The sequence below is a fragment of the Engystomops pustulosus genome, chromosome 1, assembly GCF_040894005.1.
Source record: "Engystomops pustulosus chromosome 1, aEngPut4.maternal, whole genome shotgun sequence".
NCBI lineage: Eukaryota > Metazoa > Chordata > Amphibia > Anura > Leptodactylidae > Engystomops > Engystomops pustulosus.
This window is the reverse complement of record NC_092411.1, coordinates 25,708,491-25,721,848: the sequence shown is the minus strand read 5'-3', so window position 1 is coordinate 25,721,848 and position 13,358 is coordinate 25,708,491. Positions and strand designations below refer to the sequence as shown.

The window sequence follows — 13,358 nt, the reverse complement described above, 5'->3', positions numbered from 1 at the left end:
CAAAAGTGTGGCGGCCGTACCGTAGCATGGCGGGCACAAGTCGACACCCGGGAGAGGAGGAGGAGGGGGTGAGCGCTGCTCACCCTCGCCCCTTCCCATGGCGATATATGGCGCACAGCTATCTTTCCTATCCTTCTCCTGGATACAGAATGGTACGGTGCCACATGTGCGGGGGTCCTAAACCCAACGTATATATGTCGGCCGTATATATACATCCCTGAACGGCTATCTGAATGCAGCCTTAGGTTTCCATAACAACAATAACCTATCCATAAAATTACTATTAGTATGAGATTGTAAGTGATCTCACACCATGTACCCCAATCCTTCAGCAATGTCTGAGGTATAAATGGAGCTCCGCCAGCTGTAATCCCACTGTAAGATGGGCAGAGCTTTTCCCTTCTGACTCTGCCCATTATATAGTGGCGTTGATCAGTAGACGTCCATGTTTTGCACCCCATAACCTTATATTAAAGGGGTTGCCCACTTTACCTCACGTTTTTGTAATGTGTTTTTAAGTGTGGGGGCAGGATAATAAGTAATTTATCAATATACATAATAGTTCTTGATAAGTAAAGTGAAGCCTCCTGTCTTTTACCTCATCAGCCAGAGATTCCTGTCCATAAAATGGCCGCAGATGGAGGGTCATGTGATCTCTAACTGGTGACTGTTCATGGACAGATAGAGATCACATGACCCTCCATCTGCGGACATTTTATGGGCAGTAATCTCCGGATTATGAGGTAAAAGACAGGAGGCTTCACTTTACATATCAAGAAAGAGGAGCAGAACTATTAATAGATGTATATTGGAAAATTACCTAATATCCTGCCCCCCACACTTAGACACACACCCTGTCCCCCACACTTACACACACATTACAAAAAACATGAGGTAAAGTGGCCAACCCCTTTAATGGCCAGGAATGAGCAAATCTCTTTGTTGGGTCGGTACAAATTTGCCATTTTTCAGACACCAAAGTGAATCCGAATCTTTTCTCCTTTTCATCGGACACATCTTTTAAAATGGGGGTAAGCTACTGCCAACAATTATCCCAGAGCTTAGGGGGTGAGAGAAATGAAAAAAAAATCTTACAAAATTTACAAAATGAGAGAGAAGATTTTCACCAAATATGGTTATATACCGATTTCCAGGGAAATGAAGCAACATTGGTTCAGCTGGAATTGATACCAACACAAACCAAATATTTTGAAAAATTTGGCAAAGCTCCAGCTGATCGAATCCTGGATGATTTGCTCATCTCTATTAATGACCTACCTGCCTGAAGGGCATCAACCTATTGCACCCAACCCGATGTCAAGCACGTTTTGGACCTGGCATTGTTCATAATGTATTAGGGTAATGTTCCAATAATGTTCTTAGGAAGGAGAGAGGGGGGTTTCCAGACTCTCACCCGAGAGAAGTGTGTTGTCTAGGAGGACAACAGTGAGACTTTTCCTGTCCAGTCTGGCAGCTGCTCAAAACTTTCAGCAAACAATAAAACAATTATTTCGAATTTCCTACAAACAAGATGATTGTACATAGACTCCAGAACTATCTGTCCACAACAAGAAAAGCAATTCCTAAGAATACTGACAATATTAAAGGAATTGCTCTGGACACTTTTGTAGTAGCCTGTCCAGTGTTGACTGGGGCTTTTTGGACCCACCAGATAAAATCATCCCCCAGAGAACAGACCTTTGTAGTCTCTCTAATCAGGTTGTCTTCTGCTGTATCTCTGAGGACCAGCACTAGACTAGAGCGTGGGCCCACCGGAGGATCCCAAGATTCTCTGGTGGGCCAGTCCAATACTGTATAATGTTTGCAGTAAAGGAACACTAATAGTACCCTGTGAGTATAACTACGCTACGTCTGCATCATTTATTGGTATGAATAGAGTCTAAACCTTCTAGTTCGATCATCCGGTGGGAAAGTCTTGCATGACGTTGACTAACATCCTGTCCCCTGACCTCTCCGTCATGATGGTTTCTAGAGACAAATATTGCATAATCCATTCATACAAGCGTCTGTGTTTACAGCTGTCAGCACGTAGTAGTAGTAGTAGTACTATACTGCAGACATGGATGTTATGGTGAGTCACTTCTTGTAGGTGGCCTGTATATTAATCACTCTCACCCTCTAACCTGGGTGTGTAGTCCCGTTATTAGGAAATACAATATACGTATAGAACATTGGTCTGTCTAATGCTGACGGGATAGAAGTGACGTGTACACAGCAGGCGGGTCAGTCCCGTCATCTATGTTAGTAGCGGATGTGGAAGGAATGCAGGGTTTTACTACAGGGTTAAATTGTATAGGAAATGGTGAGTTCTAGTAGTATTTACTCTACATGACGACCTCTTCTTTTCAGGAAACTGCATTGGACCAGCCTGTGACCCTGAAAGTGAATGCAGTCCATCCTGCAGGCAGTAGTTTATGGAATGACTTCTCTCCAAGTAGCTGACCAATAGATAACCATGTACTTGGAATATTTCCTATCAACATGTTATTCATTGTCCATAGTAAGAAAAACCATTTGAAGTGGGTCACCACCTCCCCCATTGATATACAGTTACCTACATGGTCAAAGAGATGCCCCTACACAGATCCCAAACATACCCTTATTAGTGATGAGAAGACCTGCAAATCAAAATTTTAAATATATGTTCGGGTCCGGGTACTGAACCTGGTCCCTACCAGCGCTGTCACCTACAGCGTTTGTTAACTGTTAAAATGGCATTGCCAAGTCACCAGGGGCATTTAAATACTTGTTGCTGCCAACATGAACCTAAGGTGTTGCTCCCCATGACTCCTCGTGGTGCAGCAATTCCCCCCTCGCCCCCCAAATGGCAGCACCCTAGTGCCAAAACACATGGCCAGAGCGATTTGAATGCCACTGGAAAATTTGTCAGGAGCAATTAAAGAGTTAATGCCCATGATCTGAGCCAGCACCAATCACTGGTGTTAATGGTGGGGGGAATAGAGTTTGAGCCCAACTGATGAACTTCGAGGTGGGGCCCAGGTAAAGCAAACCTACAAAGTTTGGATCCACTCGACAATAACCCCACCAACTGCATAAGGATAGGTATCACCCCAAAAAGAACTTTATTCAAAGTACCTAGTTTGGGTACCCAGCGTATATCTCCTTCTATTATGCTTCACTAGTTTAACTACCCTTTACACAAGTATCACATAGATCAGGAGTCCAGTGTGTGCATAACTGGTTCTGACTATTATATTACTGGAGCCTGCTGCTGGACATTTCATTGAGAGGAGGCTGCTGCTGGAAATTTTAGTGAGAGGAGGCTGCTGCTGGATATTTTAGTGAGTGGAGGCTGCTGCTGGATATTTTAGTGAGTGGAGGCTGCTGCTGGATATTTTAGTGAGTGGAGGCTGCTGCTGGATATTTTAGTGAAGGGAGGCTGCTGCTGGATATTTTAGTGAGTGGAGGCTGCTGCTGGATATTTTAGTGAGTGGAGGCTGGTCATTTCATTAAGTAGACGCTGCTGCTGAACACTATGGGGTACATTTACTTACCCGGTCACCAGAGTTCACATAAAGTGCATTGTCCGACGATAATACACTGTGTCGCGATTCACTATAATCATGCGCCCGATATCCTGCATGTCACTCTTTCCCACTCAGGTCTGGCAGAGTTCACCATGTTTTTAGTGGTACATGTAAGAGCTTGGGCTTGCAACACAATTTGAAAGTTAAATCCTGAGCTCAGTCCGAATCAGTCGGATCGTTCAATGGCACGCAACTAAATTGCGTCTCATGGAAGTCAGCGCAGCTTCGCCAAAGAAAGTATATTGGGGGCCCTGATCCAAAGTTTGCATCGGGACCCGCTGCTGTTTTGTTACACATGGGGGGATGATAAGTGGAAAAGGAAGCACTGTCCTCTGATACATTACAGTTTCTTGTAGTCACTTGTGCTACTGAATTTGTACTGACTTTTTATCATTGAGTTGGTGACCTACTAGTGTTCTAGTGCCTCTATAATGGTGTTATGCTGTGTAATCCTTAACTATGTGGAAAATGCATTTAAGAATCAGTTTTCTATTCTGTCCTATAGAGCAATGGAGGACGGAATGTGTGACTGATGGATACAGTGTGTAGCTCCGATGTGTTATGCTGGGATTAGACTTGTATCAATTCCTGGCTGATGAATAAATACAAAATCAGTCCATAATAATAATAATAATAATAATTATGATAATCTTTATTTCTTTAGCACCATCATATTTCACAGCGGTGAATATAACCACCATATTGCCAGATCATGGGGGACATATACATAAATAAAATGACATGACAGAGTAATAACATAAATAAAGTGTCGGATGTAATAGGCTTCATATAAGAGTGATGTCCCTGCTCAGAAGAGCTTACAATCTATGAGGGCAATTTTTGACATTACACAAATGAAACTTTCTTCGCCTGCCTGTGATAAAATCGGAAGGCTAGAAACAGAAGTAATATTTTTCACTTATCAGTTCGATTCAGGATACAATCTATTCCACAAAATAAGATAACATTCATTTCTTTTTCACCCTTTCATGACCGAGCCATTTTCAGTTTTGCTGTTTTTTACTTGTCACCTTCCAAATCCATCAGTTCTTTATTTTTCCATATAAGGGCTTATTATCTGCAGGACATATGGAACTTCCTAGTGGCACCATGTAACATTCTATGCAAAGTATTGGGAAGCTGGAAAAATGCCCAAAGTAGTGAAATTGACAAAAAAAAATGCAGTTGCACCATTTTCTAAGGGGCTTGGATTTTACAGCTTTAATTATGCGGTCCAAATGATGTACACCCTTTATTCAATAGGTCAGTGTGATCACGAAGATACCACATTTATATACCGGTAGACTTATGTCATACCATATTCTGGCACCCTATAACTTTTTCAGAGTAAGGTGACATTTCTCGTAGGGCGAGCTGACACTTTCATTGATATTATTTTGAGAAGTGTACAACCTTTTAGTCACTTTTAATTCAAATTTTAATGGACGGTAAAATGGAGCAAAAATCACAGATTTGAGCATTGGAGAATTTTAATTTTTCCATTTTTTTCCATCATTTTAAAGGAAATCTACCATCAGATTTCTCATGTGTTCGTTCTGTCATCTTGATTGTGGATCTGTTATTGTCATATCCTGGAATGCCCTGATTTTTTATAAAAGATTTTTTTTAAATATGCTAATTCGCCAGAGGGGCTCTGGCTACATTATCAGAGCCCATCTTGGTGCTCCAGTCTCTTAATTTATGCACAACCCCCACACTCTGAGACACGCCTTGTCCCCCCATACATCTCGCTGTGAGACAGTGGCGTCTCCTGGGTCTTTGCCAATCCTCCGCTGGTTAGAACTTCGGTTGTGCAAGGAAGATTGTAACGTAAACGTGCAAGATCTGCAAAGGGCCGGGTGACATCACGGGTCTAGACGAGCCTCTAAGAGTAGGGGACGTGTTTATAAATTGAGACGGGAGTGCCGAGATGGGCTATGGTGGCGTTATTTGCATATTTTTTAACCCCTTTTTATCGAAAATCCCAGATATAACAGATCCACAATTAAGATGATAGAATGAACATGTGAGTACAAGTAGTCTACCATCACTGAATCCTATAGTAGATTTCCTTTAAAACTTTTTTTTAAAACTTTCTTCTTTACTAAGTCTCTTGGGCTTCTTTAGGTGCTTAAACACAAAAGGATCTCATCACTCATATAATATACTGCACTGCAATATAATACTGTTGCACAGAGCCCCCAAAAGTTGCATATTCACAAAAATGTTAAAACTTGACCCAAAAACACACCACAATTCTAAGGCACATATGTCTACAGTATACATTTCTTCCGCTTTTATCCTTTTTTGTATCCATACTGTAGCTCTTCGGAGTTGTGAGCGTTGCAAAACCCTTCTTCTCATTTCTTTGGTCTCCGGCCGTGGTCGGCTGTGTTTTCTGAGTAAAATATTATTAGCTTCAGGATGTGGGATCGGAGGGACACATCTATACGTGGTCTCGTCTTTCAGAGTGTTAACAGGAAGATAATGGTTTTTTTTAGCCTGTTGCATTTGTTGGAAGTTCCATATTTGGGGGAAAAATTTTTTTTACAGTTTAGACAAATGATAGTTTTTGTTACTCTGTGCAGACATAATGGATGGTTCAATCATACTGTATGAGGGGATCATAGGGTTTTCCCTGACCCCCTGCACAGGCATCTGGAGGGACATTTCTACACAAGAATAGTCCTCCAGTTCCTAAAAAACACCTTATGGATTTTAGTGTAGACTTCCCCAATTGATTTTAGTGTAGACTTCCCTAATTAAAAGCTTTTGGCCAAAAAAATTTAATAGTTCTGTATGGAAAACTCTAAGTTGTAGGATGGAAACCTAAAGTGCAACATGGATAAGGGGCCCCCAAAAAATGTGCCGGGATGGAATCTCTAGTAGGCCATAGATCATTGTCTTAAAATATCCCTCAATTTTTATCCCTCTTTTTTCAGGTGCCTTTTTGCAATTCTGCCTTCCATACAATGTTGGATTTTCAGGAAATAAAATATATTCTGGAGCGCCAGGGGTGCAATTTGGTTATGCAGTCCAGCAGTTCAACAATCAAGATGGAAATTGGTGAGTAGTGACCCCCATACCCTGATCCAATATGCAGGCAGTGCCCAGGTTACGTACAAAATAGGGACTGTAGGTTTGTTCTTAAGTTGAATTTTTTATGTAAGTCGGAACTGTATATTTTATCATTGTTACCCCAGTCAGAACTTTTTTGGTCTCTGTGACAATTGTATTTTACAAATGTTGGGTTGTTATAAGAATCAGGATTAACACTAAAGCTTCATTACAGACACATTTGATAATTGTTACAGCTGATCATTGTAGCCTAGGACTAAAGTACAATAAGTTACCAATATCCAGGGGTCCGTTTGTAACTAGGGGTCGTATGTAAGTCGAGTGTTCTTAAGTAGGGGACCGCCTGTACTGTAATTGACGAAATATGATGATTTTCTACATTTTGGTGGTAGTTTAATGTTATAAATGAGAACATAAAACATGGTTCATGGGGTTGTCCATCATAATTTCATTACAAAAGTGCTTATGGGGACAAAAGATAAGATTTCTCAGATTTTTTTTATTTTTACGTATAACCTTAATTTAGAAAAGCCGGACTGCCCATTACTAGAGCGAGGGTTGATCGATCATACAGTATGTATACACTAAAGTCCAGGGTATGAGACAGTGTACTGGGCATGTGTCAGAACCTGGTACATTGGTGCTTGCATGGGATTTCAGTAGAGGATTTGGGTCACAAAGTGATTCATTCCCATTATTGAGATTGGCATTGCAGGTCACCTTATTGGGTGCTCTGCTCTGGATTCTGGGCTAGGAAGATAAGGAATATAAGAATATGATTTTTCCAAGGTTGAAAAAGGGGTTGTGCAGTGCCTAGAAGTAATGGTAAAACATGCTGCACCCCAATGGGAAATCAGGGTGAGTCAGGGTCTGCAAATTCAGGTGCAAAGCAAAACAAGCAAATCATAGGGCTGACTTCTCCTATCTCCTCCTGGCAGAAGAACGGTTCTAGGCTTAGGAAAGACCTGGGCTAGCTGTCCCTGTCTCCTCCAAGCTCTGTTCCCTAACTGAAAGACACTAAGGACTTGCATTGTTCATCTTATATACCTTCTACCAGGGGAGAAGTGGTTACATTTCAGCACAAAAATAATGACCCAGTGTTTTCCCATAGACTTACATTGAGTCCCCATAATATTCTATGGGAGCAAAATTCTAAAGTGTAAACAACTTTCCACCACACCCACCTGTCCCTCATGATACAACACTGGGAATAGGGACTGGTGGGCGTGGCCGGCCAACTCGGCCGACCGGAAGCTGAATGCAGCGTTGCTTCAGTGTTTGTTTACATGGGGCAAGGGGTAAGTAAATGTTTATTTTTTTTAACCAGCCCCCTCCTGGCCACCAATAGATTTTTTTTATGCTGTCGGACAACCCCTTAAATGGCAGTTTTCCTTTAAGGTTAGCTTTTGGCTTTCATATTCATACTTGGACGATTTACATGTATACTGAACAGTAGGCATTGTATAAAATACTTACAATATACATCTGATAGCGGCATAGACATCAGACAGCAAGAGTTTACTTTTGTATATCATCTTTTTCTGTGTGTGGTTTACAATGTTCTGAGTAATAACTCATTCTTCCTGATCTATGAAGTTATTCGGAAAAAAAAATTACATTAATGATTTTTTTTTAACAAACCTCAGACCACAAACAGCAAATGCATGCAATCTGGTATTTGGGAGCATCACTAGGGAATATTTGGACAATGCGGAGTTACACTATTTAGACGTTTAGTCTTAATATATGGCAGGATGTTGTATTAAATGTATACATTACTAGATGGGACGCATTATGTGCTGGTCTGTCTATTATACTGGGTTTATCTTCATTTATTTACAAGTTTTTTTCTTTCACCATTCAACTGCTTAAAGGGACATTGTCACCAGCTTTTACACTGCTCAACTACCAGTCCCTGAGGTTGTGTATGAAATACTTTCTATCATCCCTCCTTTTACTGTATGTTAATACTCCCCTGTATAACTATTTAAAAAAGTCTCCAAAGTCTTATACACATGATCTGAGAAGAGTCACTTTTTGTTCTAGAAGAGTTTTAGAGGCTGGAGGAGCTTCACTTCAGACATCCCTGCACTGGGCTCTATAGCTCTTAGAACCATGGTTTTGGTGTCAATGTAAACAAGAAAATCTTACCTTTCAAGATTCTGTGAATTATAGAACCAGAGACCGTTAAAGGCATAGTTGAGAATGACTTCTTGACTGCCTTTATGTCTGGCTCTCTAGCTCACAAAACCACAATGCGATTTGGCAGATGAGATTCTCATATTTACAATGACACCAGAACTATGGTTCTAGTGTCAGAACTCCCTGAATGGGTTCTTGCTGCGAACCACACCCAGGGCTGCTCCATTTGAGGCTGTTAGTGACTATTTGCCCTGCAGAGTTAGTTCCCTTGACTAAGCTGGGTGTGTGTTCTGTGGAAAGCTGGGTGGTTTCATTTGATTCTAGTGTGTGTGTCTGGTGTGGGCTGAGTGATGGACCATAAAGCCTGACAGCTCTTGGGATGTCTTCCAGAAACTCCTGATATACCTGCTCTGGTACTGGTTATACTTCTCTTGTGATCATTGTGATAATCCCTTCTCTATTCTGCTATCTGCTGAATTTTCTTTGTTTTTGGGCTACTCTATGCTGCTTGATTCTGTACTTCGCCGCCATTTTGGCTTTTGACTTCCTGATTACGCCTGAGCCTGTCTATCTGTCTCACTCTGTGCGTTTGTCTGTTTTGAGCACTTACTGAGAGTAGCGAATGTCTAGGTGTACCCTCACATACATTAGGCTACACCAGTTGTCCCCTGCAAGTTAGCACAGTGCAGACAATTAGACAGGTACAGGGACTGTGGGTATCTCAGGGTTTGCACCTCTTTCTCTGTTTTCACATTTAGATCCCAAGCTAGTGGCATTAGAAATGCTCCTAAAAGTGACTCATCTCAGCTTATTTGGACATTTTTTTTTTGTTACAAAGGATTTTTCAGACCCTACCCAAGGGTGCTGCCTGAGGGTGCTGGTAGTTCCATCAAAGTAAAAAAGTCTTAGTTATGATTGTAACTTATTTAAAAAAAAAATGATTGACTAAAATAGTTTAAAAAAGAATAATATTAAAAAGAAATCTTGGAATATGTATTACTAGTGCTATCTACAAAGCTCAGGGACTGAACTTTCTCTGAAATATCACAAGCCAACTTTTTCTTTACCTCTTATCTATAGATTTATCAGATTTCTTTGCAATTACGTTAATTGCAAGTACAAGGAGAATCACTGTAGACATTTCTGCAAAAGATCAAGAAGAAGCTCCAGACACTGGCACTTTATGGGTTACCTTATCTATCCTGAAATCTTTTATTGGGATTCATACGGATGTCCCCAGAGTCAAACCTATGGGGGGGTTTACATTTGTTTTGGATAATAACCTTTAATAGGAACATCTGGTTCAGATCTGGACTCCTCTGTAACACATGTTACTCACACGGAGCAAGAAGTGACAACATCCATCCTGCTACTAGAACTGGGATAGGGAAGGGAAGGAATTCATTACAGGGGGGTGAGCCTGGGAGGAGATTTACATGCTAACATGGAAATGCTCAGTTCTGTGCAAAAGTTTTAGGCAAGTGTGGAAAAAAATGTAGCAAAGTAAGAATTCTTAAGAAGTGTTAATTAATCCCCAAAAAATGTCTGTGTCACCTTGTAGACCTACATGTATAGTTGGTAATAGACTAGAAACAAAACTTGCTTGTGATATGATCCTACAACTAGTTGTTGAGTCACTTTCTCAGCTTTACCTTCTCGCTAACCTACACATACGAAAAGAGAAAGGTAGATGAAATAATTGCCGAATCAGACTACACACAGGTTTTATTTGTAGTCTGTAACTATGGCGACACATAGGGCTGCATAGGAGCTGTGAACACATAACATTTGTGGGAAAAGGATTTAGATACATTACATTCTAAAGTACAAGTGCTTATAGACAGATGCATTTATAGTAGTACAGACTGATGACAGATAAGAGGAGATAAGAAAATTATTTCTGTATATATAACTTTTATATACTGTTACTCACACTGTACTGGATCTAGAGCTTTATAAAAAGTAAACCATAAAAACGATTGTGAAGTTACCATATGTCTCCATCACATAGGTTACTGGTGAGCTCTCCTTGGAGCGGCTATCCGCAGAACAGGATGGGCGACGTCTATAAATGTCCTCTTACTTCACAAAGGTGCGAGAGAATGAACCTGCCAAGTAAGTTCTTCATGTTATCATAAAAAATTTAGTAACTTTTTATTTTAGACAGTCCTTTGGTATCTATAGTACAAGATTTAAAGGGGGTTTTCAGGCCATCCTTAGGATGAACCCTGCTGACCACATGTTTGAAGCAACAACTTGGTAAAGATTTGCACAGTAGTGGATTATAATATAGGGCAGTGGTGGCGAACCTATGGCACTGGTGCCAGAGGCGGCACTCGGAGCCCTCTGTGTGGGCACCCAGGCCATCACCCCAGAATGAAGTTCACCAGACAGGACTCCCAAAGAATCTTCCTGGAGAATGTTCCTATAATGATAGGCGAATTTGCCCTCCTGCTTTCAACTGTGTTGGTGTCCTTAGGAGGCTGATTGATTGAAAATTGTCAAAGAAAAGGGAGAAAAAAATTATTGCATAAATTGCTGCGCTGGCACTTTACAATAAATAAGTGGCTTTTAGTTGAAGTTTGGGCGCTCAGGCTCTAAAAGGTTAGCCATCACTGATATAGGGGGTTTGAGTGGTAGCCCGGGGCCCATGGTCACCCAAACCACCACCAAATTTTATACTAAAAAGGACCTTCACCCATGAAATCCTCGTACATCTGTTCCTGCTCTCAATACACAAGTAAACACAAATCATTGCAGGACTTTGGAAGGTCCTCCAATGGTTCTGAAACCGCAGATTGATAGCAGTTAGAAGATACGCGTCCTCCATTCCCCAAGAAGCTGATTCTAGTTCCATATGTAGGAAGTGATTCCCGACTTGTAGGGGCTATAATATTCATACAGCCCAGGGCCCATGTCAGGCTTAATCCACCTCTGTATGTGCACTGTGGTCTCTACACGGTGCCATACAATTTAAAGTGGTTGTGCTTGGTATTCCAGCTCATGGCCGATCACTTTAATGAGGTTCACCATCAACCGAGCCACATGCCCAATGGCAGTGATAGTGCAAGGTGCAAGTCACATTGGGTAGCTGATCGGTGGGGACACCCATAGTCCGACTCTCTTCCCATAAAATATTGATATTGATAAGATGGGCAATCAAAAATAGCCTGTACACCAGAAAATGTAATATTGGGGTGCAGCAAACTAGACCAACTAATAGGAGGTGCAAAGAACCACTCACCAGCCTCATACTGCACCAGATTAATCTTCCAGCATCAGACACAGCGATTAGTCCGAACTGTCTAGTTCTACTCTGCACTGGTCTGAAGACCAACACGTTAATGTCCCAATGGGGCTTATTTACTAAGGGTTCGCGGATCACATTTCTGTCTGACTTTCCGTCATTTTCGGGGATTGTGCTGACTGATTGGGACTGAGCGCAGGATTTAACATTCAAATTGTGTCGCAAGACAAAGCACTTACATACACCGGGAAGTAGAAGGTGAATTCCGGCGGACCTGATCCGGGAAGCGACACATGCAGGATATCGGGTGCACAATGTTAGTGAATCGCGGCTCAGTGTATTATACACGCACAATGCACTTTCGGGAACCTCGAGAAACCGGGTAAGTAAATGTGCCCCAATGTGTCCGCACTATGAGATGATGTTTTTTTAACTTACCCACCTTTTAATGCTAATGAGATGACTCTGCATATCTGTCCCAGGCTACACTTTCAGTAGTTCTCTTATAGCAGTCAATAATAATGAAGTACTATTTTCACAGGTGCAACTGTGATCCCTAATGTTACTGAGGTGAAGGAGGAGATGAACCTTGGGCTGACTTTGATAAGGAATGAAGATACAGGTGGATTTCTGGTAAATTAATACAAACTATATTTTTAGATTATGTATTTCAAATTAAATAGGAACAGACTAGACGCCTTTAATTTTGGAACTCAGTCACACCTTTGAGAATCTCGGCTCCCCATTCAATGCTAGGGTCTGAAACAGTAGATTGCATTAGTGTAATGGTGTCAGGGTCTCCTCTAAAATGTGAATTACAGAGGTAGAACCCACATCTAGCAGTTATGGAGTTGTCCTTGAACTTATTCTTGTCTCAAGAGTCTGGAGCTATGAGTAGATTCCCTGGTCTTTAGTGGACCAGTTCTGCACATGGAAACATTAGGGTCCATAGAGATTATTGCATCATGTGATCAGGGGTGTAACTTGAGATGGGGCAAAGGTTGAAGCCTAGGAGCCATAGAGGGCCAAAAGTTGTCTCATCCCCATATAAAATATATTATATTGGGGACTGGGACAGATTTTTCAGCTTTAAGTCACCTCCTTATGAGATACTTGAATAATATGCAGGAGCGTCACTACAGGGGTAACAGACAAAGCAGCTGCTATGGGGCCTGCAGTGTCTGGGGGCCCTGCCACCTGACCTGATATACTAAAGAATGGAGGAGGTACATTATTATCAGGGTCGGTTCCAGGTTTCAGTAGGCCCTTGGGCAACAGAGCCTCAGTGGGCTCCTTTGCACTGAACTCATATGGCGGCATTA

General features: G+C 41.5%; 1 protein-coding gene across 1 annotated transcript in view; it reads left to right on the top strand.

Moving 5' to 3' along the window:
- The window catches only part of ITGA2 (integrin subunit alpha 2), a 76,003-nt gene that overhangs the window by 23,327 nt on the left and 39,318 nt on the right, over positions 1-13,358 (top strand). Inside the window, exons 2-4 of the mRNA XM_072136241.1 lie at positions 6,512-6,635; positions 10,801-10,904; positions 12,578-12,669. Coding sequence (XP_071992342.1) covers positions 6,512-6,635; positions 10,801-10,904; positions 12,578-12,669 — 320 coding nt within the window. The remainder of the gene's footprint in view (positions 1-6,511; positions 6,636-10,800; positions 10,905-12,577; positions 12,670-13,358) is intronic.